This window comes from Antechinus flavipes, chromosome 2 (genome assembly GCF_016432865.1).
Source record: "Antechinus flavipes isolate AdamAnt ecotype Samford, QLD, Australia chromosome 2, AdamAnt_v2, whole genome shotgun sequence".
In the NCBI taxonomy this organism is placed as follows: domain Eukaryota; kingdom Metazoa; phylum Chordata; class Mammalia; order Dasyuromorphia; family Dasyuridae; genus Antechinus; species Antechinus flavipes.
This window is the reverse complement of record NC_067399.1, coordinates 266,144,759-266,159,829: the sequence shown is the minus strand read 5'-3', so window position 1 is coordinate 266,159,829 and position 15,071 is coordinate 266,144,759. Positions and strand designations below refer to the sequence as shown.

The 15,071-nt window shown below is 36.6% G+C and overlaps 1 protein-coding gene across 2 annotated transcripts; it reads left to right on the top strand.

The window, feature by feature from the left end:
* Positions 1-1,121: 1,121 nt before the first annotated feature.
* ZNF770 (zinc finger protein 770) lies at positions 1,122-13,899 on the top strand. Of its 2 annotated transcripts, XM_051977029.1 has the most exons (3): positions 1,122-2,852; positions 3,275-3,317; positions 9,216-13,899. In XM_051977029.1, the coding sequence occupies exon 3, from the start codon at positions 9,289-9,291 to the stop codon at positions 11,344-11,346; it is 2,058 nt and encodes a 685-aa protein (XP_051832989.1). In that variant the 5' UTR covers positions 1,122-2,852; positions 3,275-3,317; positions 9,216-9,288; the 3' UTR covers positions 11,347-13,899. The 2 variants fall into 2 exon arrangements, with proteins under 2 accessions (XP_051832989.1, XP_051832990.1); XM_051977030.1 differs by lacking the exon at positions 1,122-2,852 and having other exon boundaries at positions 2,910-3,317.
* Positions 13,900-15,071: the final 1,172 nt, after the last annotated feature.

The window sequence follows — 15,071 nt, the reverse complement described above, 5'->3', positions numbered from 1 at the left end:
ACAACAAAAAAAGTGAAAATACTATGTGTGACCCATACTCAGTTCTCATAGCTCTCTCTGGATGCAGATGGCTCTCTCCATCACAAGACCATTGGAACTGATCAGAATCACCTTGCTGTTGAAAAGAGCCTCTTATATCTGAATTGATCATCATATAATCTTGTTATTGCTGAAACTCAAATCTTTTTTATGTATTTGGTTGAATGTCTGATGAACTAATTCATTTCATTCATCCAATTTATTTTTTTGCCCGTTTCAAGTAAGTTTGGACAATAACCACTTTGCAATATTTTTGGTTCCTAAGCATATTTTATTTCATTCTTTTTTTTCTTCCAAACTTAATGCTCATTTTTTTTTAAAGGGGATATTTCTATAAACAAAGTAGAACAGAAAAGAGAATTCCGTGACACTGTGAGTCTATTTTTATCTACAACTTGCTTCTTAAAAATATATATAATAAAGTGACACTTTCAAAGCTGGCCTGGTTGTTTCCATAATCTCTTTCCTAATCTCCAGACTTTCATTTCTGACTATCCACTCCACACCTCAAACGGGATGTCCCATAGACATATTATTAATCTCACCATGTCTCAAACTAAACTCATTACCTCAAAACTTAACTTGTCTATTACTGTCAAAGGAACCACTAGCCTTCCAGTCACCCAAGGTGACCACATTGTTTTTCTGCTAGACACCTCTCTTTCTTCCCCCTTGTCCAATCTATTGTCAAGGCCTATGGACTTTACCTTCCTAATAGTTCATCTAGGTGTCCCTTTCTCTCCCCTGCTAGTACCCTGGAAGGCCCTAGTCCACATTTAGACAACTGCAATAGCTTGCTGATGGGCTTTTTCATACTCCAAGTTTCTCTCCACTCCAGGAAATCTTCCACTCAGCTGCTGAAACTGATCTTCCTAAAACATGCACCCCCACCCAACCTGAATCAACACCAGCAGCCACCAATTACCTCATTCAAAGGCCTTTTATCACCTAGATATCCCTCCCCTCAACCTCCCCCCCACACCTTCTTAGACCTTCCTTCTTTCCACATACTTTCCCATCCAATAACCCCTATAATGCCCGAGAAACTGAAGCAGGAGAGAGATTAGAGAGTTTTTAATATTTTACTAATCGGAGAGCATAATTGACTGGACAGAACTCTGATCTCAAATTATCCAGTCAGACAGATATTAAAGACCAATTCAATAGTTTAATAAATGGAGAGATATCCTGGGACCAAGGGATCCATGTTGGTCCCAGGGCTGGGCGTCTGATCATCTCAAGGAATCCAGCATCCAGCCGGCAGCAATGAATGTGAGTTCTTAATGCTATATATAGCCACATGGCTTAGCTACAGGGGTAGACCAAGGCATCGGCCGAATCAGAACACTGAGAGCGGGAAGTTACAGACAAAGAAGGGGACAGAAGTGGGAAACTTCTGTCAGGATGAGGGGAGGCCATAAATTCTTACTAAAAGCCAGAGACAGGATGTCTGAATAAACAGAGGTCTGGAAGTTCAAATTCCCCCCTTATCTTGCTTACATTAACAATTTACAACCCCAGAGCAAATGGTCCCCAGTCTTAATAGACCAGAGAGGGGGTTTTATAGTTTAGGGGATTGAGACAGAATAGTTAAGGAAACAGACAAAAACTAGTGCAGGGAAACTGAGTCAGGACAGTTAAAGAGGACTGTGGGCTAACACCCCAACTTCTTTGCTGTTCTAAAGACACTCCAACTTCTGGCATTTTTGCTGCTTGTTTACTGTGCCTGGAATGTTCTCTCGTTTTCTCCCCTTACCCGCTTCCTTCAAGTGCCAAATAAAAATCTACTATTTGCGGGAAGCCATTCCCAGTCTCCTCTGCATAGTAATGTGCTTTCCTTGTTAATTATTTTAAATTTATCTTGTATTCAAATTTTCTGAAGTTATTTGCAAGTTGTCTCTTCCGTTAGACTTCAAGCTCCTTGAGGACAGGGGCTGTCTTATGCTTTTCTTTGAATCCCCCGGGCTTAGCACAGTGTGTGGTATATAGTAAATGCTTATTAACTCATCGGTTGAACGGCCCCATTTTAAACATGTGAATTTGTGTTTAGGCCACAAGATGAGAGAAGAGAAATGAGAAAGTTCTAAAAAACACGTCTGCTCTTAGGAATTCGAGTGAGTTGTTTCTGTTCCTCTGACCTGTTTCTCTCTTCACACCACAAAGAGAAACGAGGAAATCTTACTTTGGGAGATGAGCATGTAAAAGGTTCTACTATTTATAGATACTATGTATCTACGGTACGGCCTCAGAAAGTTGTGGTGAGGCTCAAATGAAACAAAGTATCTAAAGGGCTTTTCTAACTTTACAATGCTACATATATTCAAATTGCGGCAGTAATAGAGGAACGTCCGAGCTCCGGAACTGAATACTGAGAGCAATCGCTTTTGTCCGGGAGAATTACACGATGTTTTCCGGTCGGAAAGGATTTAGGAAGCCTACTTCCGTTTGCGGGCCGAAGTGGGGGGAGGAGGGGGATGTCCTCGCTACCTTTTACAATCTGTCAGGTAAAAATGGGGATAGTTGCTTGTGTCATCGGCATGCTGGTCGTGCGTATGGGGCATAGTGGCAGAGCTGAGGCTAATGCTCTTTTCTAGACGCCACAAACGATCTCGGAAGCCGCACTGAGAACCCAGAGCTAGTTTCTGCCCGGAACCTCGTTTGGGTGCTCTCCCGCGGAGTTGCGGCTGCGCATTGAGCCTCATTGCCGCCGCCGCCGCCTCTGCTCTGCCTCTGCCTCTGCCTCTGCAGCCGTCGCTGCTCCTCTTTGGCTTATCGCTCTACTTTTCCTGAGCTCTTCGCTGTCCCGACTCCAGGTGCGTGAGGTGGAGGGCTGAGGCGGTGGGGCGGGGCAAGCTCAACACGAGTGGGAAGGCCCCTGCCCGTCTCGCCTCCGGGGAAGGGACCCGCCCCGGGCGGGGGCGGGGATGGGGGGGAGGGGGAGAGAGAAGCGGCCTCCTTCTTCCCTTCCCCCTCTCTCTATTTCCCCCCCTTTCCCCGCCCCCGCCTCGTTGCTGTAACTGAACTGGGTCTGCGCCCGCCCCCTCCTTGTCCCCTTTCCTGCCCCGAGCGCGTGCGTGCGTTTGCATAAGTGAGTGTGTGTGCGTGACTGTATCCATGCGTGACTGTATCCATGCGTGACCGTCTCCATCTGCAGGGGGCGGGGGCGGTGTCTCAGGTCCCCTCCCCCAAGTAGCTTACTTCCTTCCCCGCTTGACAGCTTGATTCCTTTCTCCAGGCTCCATAGGGATCGGAAGGAAATGCACCAGACCATCAGTTAGGTAAAATATTTTTTTAACTTTTTGTGGAGAGGTCAAGGATGAAAGGTGGGGTAGGCGGAGTTGAGGAAATAATATTGATAATAACTAGCGTTTATAAAACTCTTTAATATTTGAAAAGCACCTTACAAATATCTCCTTTTGTTTTTACAGCAATCCTGGGAGGTAGGTGTAGAAGGATAAAGTAGGTACCTATCTATAAAGGGAAGTACCACCACACAAGCAGTTAGGTAACATTTCTAAACTGTTTTGTGGAGAAGCCAAGGATGAAAAGGGATGATGGTGCAGTTAAGGTGTTAATATTAAACTGATATTTTTCAAGTGCTTTAAGGTTTTATCATTTTTATCTTCATAATAATCCAGGAAGGGGAAGGTATTTAGAAAATATTGTTATCCTCCACATTTTACAGGTGAAGAAACTGAGGCAGACAGGTTGTGACTTGTCTCAGGTTATACAGCTGATAAGTGCTTGAGGCTAGATTTGAACTCTGGTACATCGTTGGCACTTAATAAATACTTCCTTCTCCTTATTTTACAGATGAAGAAATCTATACCTGATTTCATACATCCAATGGTAGATGATCTAAGTGTACTGAGGGCTTTTAACCGCCAAGACCAGTGCTTTAGGAACCCATATAAATTAAGGAGTTTGAAGAGTTATCACATTATCAAAAGACAGTTTAGATATTCTTTAGTAGATTTAAGAATTATTTAGATAGATTTGTGGGTATTAAAACTCCCCAAGAATGATTTTTTTAATCAAGTCAAAACAATTGCAAAAAAGTATCTTTTTTTTAAAAAAAGAGAATCAAAGTGGTTCAAGTTACTTTATATGAAAAATTATTTTGATTGGGAGATAGGATACCTAGTTTTTCAGTTTTGGTTATGCCATTAACTACTTCTATGAACTTAGACCACTTACTCTCTCCGGGAGTTTGAAATTAGGGGTTCAGACTAATCATTTCCACATTCAAAATTCTATGAATGTTTGCCATACTAGATGCACCTAAATTGTCGAGACACAGAGGACAGTTATGCTATGCCATAAATGTGAAACTTTCAGTATTTCCTGGTTGGATTTGACCTGATTCAATGTGGTATTTATTTTGCATTTAGAATACAAAGAATTGTTAAATTTCTTCTTTTAAGAACTGTTATCTCCAGAAAAGCTGATCACATATTGATAAATCTTCAGAATCTCATTTTGAAGACTTTTTTAAATAAATACAAGAAGGAAATTAAGTTTCAACTGAAAGAACAACCTTACTGCTGTAAGCTTTACTGCTCTGGGCTTTGATTGTGCAATTCAGGCATAAACTACTACAAAAAGATTTCACAGAGATGACATAGAAGTTAAGCAATTGTGAAAAGCATGAAATTCATATTTTTTAAAAAATTTGATCATGGACTAGATCATGGTATTTGTGTACTCAGGCAAGGTCTACACACTACCTTTGCTCAGTGAAGATATGGAGGCTTGACTACAACATGAACAACTTTTTGTAAAACAAATTCCCTTTTTAAAAAATTTTTTTTTATTATAGCTTTTTATTTACAAGTTACATGCATGGGTAATTTTACAGCATTGACAATTGCCAAACCTTTTGTTCCAATTTTTCCCCTCCTTCCCCCCCATCTTCTCCCCCATATGGCAGGTTGACCAATACATGTTAAATATGTTAAAGTATATATTAAATATAATAGTATATATGTCCAAACAGTTTTTTTGCTGTACAAAAAGAATCAGGACTTTGAAATAGTATACAATTAGCCTGTGAATAAAATAAAAAATGCTAGCGGATAAAAATAGAGGGATTGGGAATGCTATGTAGTGGTTCATAGTCATCTCCCAGAGTTTTTTTGCTGGGTGTAGCTGGTTAAATTCGATACTGCTCTGTTGGAACTGATTTGGTTCATCTCATTGTTGAAGATGGCCACATCCATCAGAATTGATCATCATATAGTATTGTTATTGAAGTATATAATGATCTCCTGGTCTTGTTCATTTCACTCAGCATCAGTTTATGTAAGTCACTCCAGACCTTTCTAAAATCATCCTGTTGGTCATTTCTTACAGAACAATAATATTCCATAATATTCATATACCACAGTTTATTCAGCCATTCTCTAATTGATGGGCATCTACTTAGTTTCCAGTTTCTGGCCACTACAAAAAGACCTGCCACAAACATTTTTGCACATGCAGGTCCCTTTCCCTTCTTTAAGATCTCTTTGGGATATAAGTAACACTGCTGGGTCAAAGGGTATGCACAGTTTGATAACTTTTTGAGCATAGATCCAAATTGCTCTCCAGAATGGCTGGATGTATTCACAATTCCACTAACAATGTATCAGTGTCCCTGTTTTCTCACATCCCCTCCAACATTGCACATTATCTTTCCCTGTTGTTCTAGCCAATCTGACAGGTGTGTAGTGGTATCGCAGAGTTAACTTAATTTGCATTTCTCTGATTAATAATGACTTAGAGCATCTTTTTATATGTCTAGAAATAGTTTCAATTTCTTTGAGAATTGTCTGTTCATTTCCTTTGACCATTTATCAATTGGAGAATGGCTTGATTTCTTATAAAATTCCCTTATAAAAAGTTTTTCTAAATAATTTTTTAATAGCTTTCTATTTTTCAAAATACATGCAAAAATAGTTTTCAACATTCATCCTTGCAAAACCAAGAAATCCCCTTCTAAACATTGAGAATATGATTTTATATTACTAAAATACATATTATCATTTTCCCCACAGATATATTTAAGTTAAAAATTTTTTGTTGTTTTCTTTTGACTGCCCAATATGTGCTACACTGCATGCTTCCACACCAAACAATTATTTACCTTGTTTGTTCTCTAGTTTTGACTCTTATGGATTCCATATATCCCACGTCTTAATATCCACAATAAGGATTTTGGAAATTTATATAGTATTTTAAACTTAAAAGGAGAAAATTCTGGACATATCAGAAATACCAGGTAGTTAATTGTTTTATTGTATAAGAATTCATGTTTAGTTTAGAATTGTTTTTGACTTTCTACTCACGCATTTTGTTTCAGTTGGTAGGGGAGGATAGATAATTAGAAAGAATGCAGTTTAGCTATGACATGCTTTGGATCTCAACAGTATTCTGGTAATTTCAGCTTAATAGGCTGGTTAGTAATTTTGAATAAAGCTGCTAGATTGATTTTACCCTTTGCTCTAGATAGGAATTTCTTGGGAAATTATATACATATACAATATGTAATATGTAAATAACTTACTCTTATAAATTACAACCATGTTATTTTTATTGCTGGTTACTGAGGAAAACCAAAGTGATTTGAATCATTTTGTGTTGAATGACTAGAACAAAAAGGGATAATCATTAATGATTTAATGTCAGCTTGGAAGGATGTCTTCAGTATTCTCAGTGCCTCAGAGTTCTGTGCTATTTAACATTTTATCTTAGGTAAAAGTCATAGATGGCATTTTCATCATATTTACAGATAACCCAAAGCTGGGGGGAAGAGGAAGTAGGTAACACATTAGATGACATTCAGGATTCAAAAAGATCTTGACAGGCTAAAACAATAGACCAAATCAAACTAGATTAAATTGAATAGGAGTAAATAAACTTTTATGCATTAGCATTCAAAAAGACCAGTATTACAAGGAGAATGACAAGTTTGGGGTTAAGTAGTAGTTTGTCTTAAAGAGATCTAGAGCTATGTGGTTGAGCAAAATTACATGGAAGCCACAGAGGCAGATGTAATCTGAAGTGTAGTGTCTAGTCTTTCTGAGGTGACTGTCCTCTTGTCCTCTCCACTCTCCCCTGGTCAGACTATATGTAGCATTTGTACAGTTCTTATTCAGTTCACATTTCAGGAACTACATTGACAAGCTAGAATCTATCCAGATGAGCACAATCAGCATGGTAAGGGATGTTGACTTCATTTGAGTGTCACTAGAAGGAACTGGTCTGGGGCAGAGGATATTTTGCCTGTAGAAGAGAACACTTAGAATGGGCATTATAGCTGTTTCCAAGTATTTGAAGGCTTGTCACATAGCAGAAGGATTTTACTTTTTCTGCTTGAATCCAGAGGGCTAAAGTAGGAGTACTGAAAGAAAATTGAGACTTCCTATAAGGAATATTTCCAAACAGTTATACACAGATATAAAGGGCTTTCTCAGGAGGTGGTGATTCTGGAGTCCTTTGAAAAAAGATTGGTTAACAACTTCCTAAATGTGATGGGAAGGGAATTTTTAATTCAGCAATTCTGGGTTTAAAGCATGAACTTGGAAAAGACAAAGGTTTATGTTTCATGCTAACAAAATACAACTATATTTCTGACATCCATTGGTTTTCAGTCATATCCGACTCTCCAAGACACCATTTGGGATTTTCTTGGCAGAGATGTTGGCGTAGTCTGCCATTTCCTTCTTCAATTTATTTTACAGATGAAGAAACTAAGATAGAGAGGTTACATGACTTGTCCAGGATCACCCAGCTAGTAAGTCTCTGAGGCAGATTTGAACTCAGAAAGAGGAGTCTTTGGACTCCACACCCAGCACTCTATCCACTGGACTATCTAGCTAGTCCATGATTAGACTTTCTTCAACCCTGTCACTAATTGAGAAGTGGGACAGTGTAATAGCAAGGGAACACTGAGGGAAAAAAACACCTCTATGTAAACATTAGAAGATTATGGGTGGCGGGGTAGTTAGATAGCACCAGCCCTGGAATCAGGAGCACCTGAACTCAAATCCAGCCTCAAATACTTGACACTTACTGTCTGTATAACCCTAGGCAAATCACTTAACCCTAATTTTTCTCACACACATACATATATAAAAGTCTACCAAACTTGCAAGTCCAATGCTGTACCCATCATGTCACCTGTTTATTATTTGCTGACTTTATAGGCAACTCTTAGGCCATCCTGGAGTTAATAATCTATGTCCTTTCTACCTTCCCTTTTAGTCACTCCCACTATAGAGAAATAAAAGGAATTACAACTTAGTTTAATTAATAGATAGCTACTCTGATAAGTTATTCAGTAATTATTTGTTGAGTGCCTATTGTGTTCAAGATTCTGTATTGGGAATTAAGAACATATGGTCCCTTCCCTCACAGAGCCTACTGTCTGTAATAATATGTTACATTGATACATCATTTTGTAGTTTTCAGATAATATCCCCATATTGTTCCATTTGATTATTGTACAGTTTTGTGAAGTAAAGAGGGCAGGTGCTATATTCCCCATTGCAAGGAGGAGGAAACAAGCTTAGAAGTTGAAATGACTTGTACAAGGTGACTTGTCTGCTAAGTAGTAGAACCAGAATCAAAAATTTGACTTGGTATAATGAATTTTCCATGGTACTGCATATTGCTTATGGTGTTCTTTCATATGCAGAAATAGTTGACTGGTAAAAAGAATGTGCTAATAGTACATCAAAAAATTTGTCACAGAAGGGCAATGTGTACCTCCTTTCTCTCCCAGCAGATCATGCCTAATGTGTGCATCCTATTTTGTGCAAGCATATTTTAATAGTATTACTATTACTCTTTGCTAGTTATGGCTGATCTTTTCCAAAGAAATTATCTATCTAAGGAATTTTATTTATTATAAATTATTGATAACTATTTGTTATAAACTTTTCCTTTAATAGCCTTATTTCTTGGGATGTCTGAAATCAATAACATTATTTTGAAGGATAGATCACTCTTATTCTGTTATCTAGAATTAGTATTTTATTTTAGTTTTAGGGATTTTTTTTGAGGGGGGGGGTGTATTTTAAATGCAGAAAAGGTCCAGGTTTTTCTTTCTGCATAGTATTTTTAACCTAACCCATTCATCTTTTAATCTAACCAAAAAGTATTTGAAATAATACTTTTTTTCTTTTAACTCTTAGAAACCTATGGAGTTTAAGAAAGCAATGGATTTCAATGGAATTCATTAAAGAATTTTGTGACTGACGTTTTAAAATGGTAAAAGCTCAGCAGTGTGTGGTGTCTAACAAGTTACCTAGGAAGAGGCCATATATTTGTAATATATGCTTCAAACACTTTGAAACACCATCAAAATTAGCTAGACATTATCTTATTCACACTGGTCAGAAGCCATTTGAATGCCATGTGTGTCATAAAACTTTTAGACAACTAGTTCATCTGGAAAGACATCAGCTAACTCACAAGCTTCCATTTAAATGCAGTATTTGTCAACGACACTTTAAAAATCTAATAACCTTCTTGAAACATCAGCAACTCCACAATGAAACCTACCAGAATGATGTAAAGCAAGTCAAAAGATTGGCAGAATCCAAGCAAGAGAAGCCAACTTATGGAGCATATCGTTCTTTTTCAACAGAAGAGAGGTGGGTATTACACCCATCCTCCAAGTCAGATCATGTGTATGGCACTGCAAGGAGAAGAAAGAAAATCCATGCATGTGATACCTGCAGCAAGATGTTTCCATCCCGCTCAAAGCTGGAAAGACATTTACTTATTCATACTGGCCAGAAACCTTTTAAATGTTCTCTTTGCAGCAAATCATTTAGACAGTCAACTCATTTGAAAATCCATCAGCTAACACATACAGAAGAGAGACCTTTTCAATGTTGTTTTTGTCAAAAGGGATTTAAGATTCAGAGTAAACTTCTAAAGCATAAACAAATTCATACAAGAAAAAAGAATTTTCAAACTATTTCATTCAAGAAAAAGAATCCAGAGCCACGCTCAGTACCAATTAAATTAAACTTAAAGCAGGATGGTTTTGAAAATGGTGACACACAGGAATCGGAAGAGAATTCTCCAATTGATGTTGACTCTATTTATATTGTCCCTTTTCAGTGTCCAGAATGTGAGCAGTGTTTTGAATCAGAACAGGTTCTCAATGTTCACAAATGTTTGCATTCAGGAGATGCAAAAAATACAAACAGCATCAAAAGAAACCGCAACTACAAAACTAATGTTAAAGGTAAAGTTTTGACTAAGCTTAGGCGTCCTGGGGATAAGCAGTTAGATGCCTTTCGGTCTGACAAAAAGAAATTTAAAACTAGGTTCTTGAAAAATCGTGATCATCTTAGTGAGCAAAGCTCTGATCAGAATGCCTCACCTAAAACCTTTAAGAATCCTCATGGCAAATTTGGATCTTACAAAAAAGTTAATAGTACTAAAAAGAAAAGACATTTGCCATTTTCCTGGCAAAAGCAATTGCAGAGCCCTAGTGCTGAGGTTAATTTGAAAGGTACTATTAATAGTGAAGGTATTTTAAATGTAGATGATTCAGTGAATAATGACATAACAATTTATAGTCCATCTGGTGAGGAGTTCTTTGATGACCCTGATGCACTTCAGCGTGCGCTTTCAACTTCCACTGATGATATGCTTTCAAGACATAAAATGTGTCCATGTGACAAATGTGAAAAGGTTTTTCCTTCAATATCCAAACTTCAGAGACACTATCTAATTCACACTGGACAGAGACCTTTTGGCTGTAATGTTTGTGGGAAGTCATTTAGACAGTCAGCTCACTTAAAAAGGCATAAGCTCACTCACATTGAAAAAATCCCTTTTAAAAGGCCTATTTACCAGGTAGAATTTGAAAATTTAAGCAAACTTTTCACTCATCAAGGAGATAATTCTCAGTTGATGGGTTATTCTGAGGCTTCTGATGCTCAGGAATATAAGGTGACTGACTCAAGTGAAGTATCAGAATTCAAAGTTAGTACAGAATCAGGGGATTTCATTCTTGTCACTCATGGTAGAAATATGCAGCCCTATCTGTCTAAGAAACTGTTGGAGACAGAGCAGAGGCGTTATAGCCGTTACCATGGCTATTCAGGAAGTGCTGAGAAGAATGAAGGCCTGCTTTACCAGTGTAGTGTTTGTTTTAAAAGTTTCAGGTCTCCATCCAAACTCGAAAGACACTATTTAATTCATGCAGGACAGAAGCCATTTGAATGTTCAGTGTGTGGCAAAACGTTTAGACAGGCACCCCACTGGAAGAGACACCAGCTTACTCATTTCAAAGAACGACCCTAGGAAAATATGGCTGTCTTAAAATTGGTTATATAACTGACAGAATCGCCAACACAATTGGTGCTAGGCAGACCGCTGGCAATATCCCTGGAGATTTAGTTTTTAAAGTCTATTGTATTTGGAATGTGTGATTATCAGTGGGTCTACATTAGCTGAAAGGCCGGGACTGTGTCTTATTCATCTTTGTATGCATGCCTTTCAGCACCTAGCATAGTGCCTTGCATATACTAGGCCTCAAGTGTTTGTTGAATTGAATGGAACTGAAATTGAGTGAATTAATATGCAATTGCTTGTCGTGCATGATAAGGTCATAGGATGAGAAAATAGTAAATATATTGTTTATGTGTATCCACCCATTTAAAAAACGATACTTGAGTGTCCAGTGTTTTATTTTAATGTTGCAAATATATGTGGTGGCTATATTAAAAGTATTATTGAAAATCATAATATGATATTCATTTAGTGGGATTATTCCTTACATTGTGCCATCTCTTTACGTGTACACAAAATCCAAGAGGCAGAAGATTGTTCCCACCCAGAAAGTAATAAACAGTCTTCACTGTGGTCCCTTTGTATTCCATATGACCTGAAAGTATAACTGACATTTATGTAGTGCTTTATGGTTACAAAATGCTTTAGATAGAGCATGCATTTGATTCTCACAACACACTATTGAGGTAGGTTTTGCAGGCATTACCTCCCATTTTTAGATAAAGAAATTGATACTGAAAAGTCAAGTGATTTTGCCCATGGTTACACAGGTATGTGTTTAGTGGTAGAGTGGGCCTGGGCTGAATATCGGGTCTTTTGACTATTGTCCATTTACTACTTAATTTTCATGGCAGAATCCTCTAATAGCTTTTTTTTTTTTTAAATGAGAATTAATGGAAATAAAAATGAATGAAAAATTCTTATAGCAACATTCTGGTTGCTAATTTAACCTCTTTGAATCTTAGGCTTCTTCATAAAGAGAGAATATGAAATGTTTATTAAATTGAATTGACTATAGTAATATTGCATTTCTTTTCAGGAGATAGAAGCAGATCTTTTCCTTCACCTGCTTTGGTCAAAGGTCTGTGGTTCTTAACTTCTTGAGTCATGGACCCCATTGGCAGTTTCATGAAACCTATAAATCCCTTTTCTCAGAATAACATTTTTAAATGCATAAAACAAAATGCATAGAATTATAAAGGACACCAATTATATTGAAATACAGTTGCCAAAATAGTAAGAAAACAAGTTCTCAGACCCCCAATTAAGAATCCCTGACCTAGGCAAAGATTGTTTTTAAAATACATTTGAAAAGTGGTGCAAAAGCTAGGCTTTACCCCTGCCATATTCAGTTGTCAGGTCATGAATATTTTATAGCTTCCTTAATCTTTTTGGTAATGGTGATTAGATTTTCATCTTAGAAACTTAATAAAGCTCTTCAACCCACTTTCTTTATGGTAACTACTAGATAGGTCTGCCAACATTATTTAGTTGCAGATCAGTGGCCTGTCACTGAGCCCCATCTCCCTTATACCCGAGTTCCTTTTCATAAAACTCTCAACTCTGCTTTTCATGTAGTGGTGCCACTTCAGATATCAACAACTGCATCTAGTATGTGTTATGTTATCCATCTCAAAACTCTTACAGAATTCTTATGTTAGATAAATACTTTGGTTTTAATCCTTTCTCAAACAATTATGCAGCATCTTGATATATTTGAAAGCAGATTTGATTTGGAGTCAAGGGAAGGCAGTCTTAGGGGTGACTGTGGGTAAGTTATTTACTGTCTGATTGTCATCTGCAAAGTGAGCCAGGATTGGATTAGATGATCTAAGTTCTCACATAAGTCTAAATCTATTATCTTAAGTATTTGGAGATTATTCCTGTTTGTTAGATGTTCATCTTGGAGAATGTAATAATCACTTTACAAAACAGAATTCACTTTTTGGAAAACTTTTATTAATTGTAAAGGAAGTGTGAATGCAACTTTTTTTTTTGATTTAAGGATTTAATCTTATTTGAAATAAGGAATTCTGGTAAAGTATAGAGGTAGCAAGGACTAAGAAATAGGGAGCTGGATTTGCAATTAGGAAGACTTGGATTCAAATTCTAGATCAGCCATTTACTAGCTTTGTGTTCCCTGCAAATTATTTAACTTCTATGCACCTCAGGCAATTTCTTTGGCTAAGGAGTTTTAGAGAAGTTGCTTTTTACTTTGGTGGACTTAGTTAAAATCAATGGTGTTCTTGAAGGAAAAGAATCAGCATATGGAATATAAAACAGGTGAGTACCTATAGGAAACAAACACTGTAAGAAGTTCATATCTTTCCTTTTTTTTTTTTTTTTTTTTTTTTTTTAATTTTCCTTGAGGCTCATTTCCGAAAAGGAGTTCGGATAAAGTATGAAAAGTTTCGGAATCTGTTTTGAGAGCATCCCTACTTTTGGGGGCTTAATATTTATAAAGAAAAAAATATATACATGCATACACACACAGAGAGAAATTTGACTTTTCACAATTTCTCCAGTAAAAATACCCAAATAACAGGGCTCATTATGTTTTTTTTTTTTTTTAAAATGTTTACTTTAAATATTGAATTTTGCTGATGCAGGTAAAACATTTTCATTTGTTAAAAATTTGTTTTACACACACCTTTAAAGGTTACGCACACTACTATACAAAATATAACTTTAATTTTGTCTGAATGGATTTGAAGATGATGAATTTCTCTAGGCCTTTTAAAGAAGAATCATGGTTTTTATTTGCATTGGTATAGATTTGGTTGAATTTGGTTTGAATGAAATTTGTCCCACTCCCAGACTACAAAGATAAAATCAAAACAGGCTTATGTAATTTTTTAAAAGGAGTAAAGCTCTTGCTTACCTGTAAATGTTATTATTTAAATAAATTTTCTGCCTATTTTTTGAGTTGCAAAAATCTAAAAAGTTGTCAAAGTAGAACTTTGAGGTACTTGTAACAAATCATCTATTTGTATTGTACACTACGTGAAGATTTTAGAAATGTGAATATATGCTACATAAATCTTATTTTAATAAGATTAAGCATTAGATGTCAAAGTAACTGATGGACTGCTGCATGCTGAAATCAACTGTTTTTTTTTTTTTTTTTGTTTCTGAGTAGAATAAACTTCATAAAACTCTTTAAAGAGTACTGGAGTTTTTTTTTCCTTAATTGTCATCTATTTAGTTGATAAACTATTAATCACATGACTCTCAAAGTTTGGTAGAGCTAGTGGAATTGTTTTCTGTAAAACTATAGTCAAACTCAAGGATACATTTTTTTTAAATGAGAAAGTTTTTATATTGATGATTTCTCCAAATTACAGAAAATTTTAAAATATATTAGTTTCTACAAATATTACTCTCTAACATGTCTACAATAACTTCCTGATTCCCAAAACATTAGCCTCTTTTAGGTTCTAGTTATTGAATTCTCTGTGGAATATCATACTTTATAGCTCCTAACTTCCTTATTCTCCCTTGTGTTATATCATGAGATTTGGGTTTAGTCTACTATAAGCAAAGCTTTTCTCCTGGAAATTCCAGAACTACCATCTTGAGAGAATTTAATGATGAATTATTATATACCTCAAAGCACCAACTTAAAAAAGATAGCTTTTTATTTTTCAAAATACAAGCAAGGATAATTTTCAGTATTCATCCCTTGCAAAAAAACTTGTATTTCATATTTTTCTCCCTACCTCCCCCCTGCTTTAGAT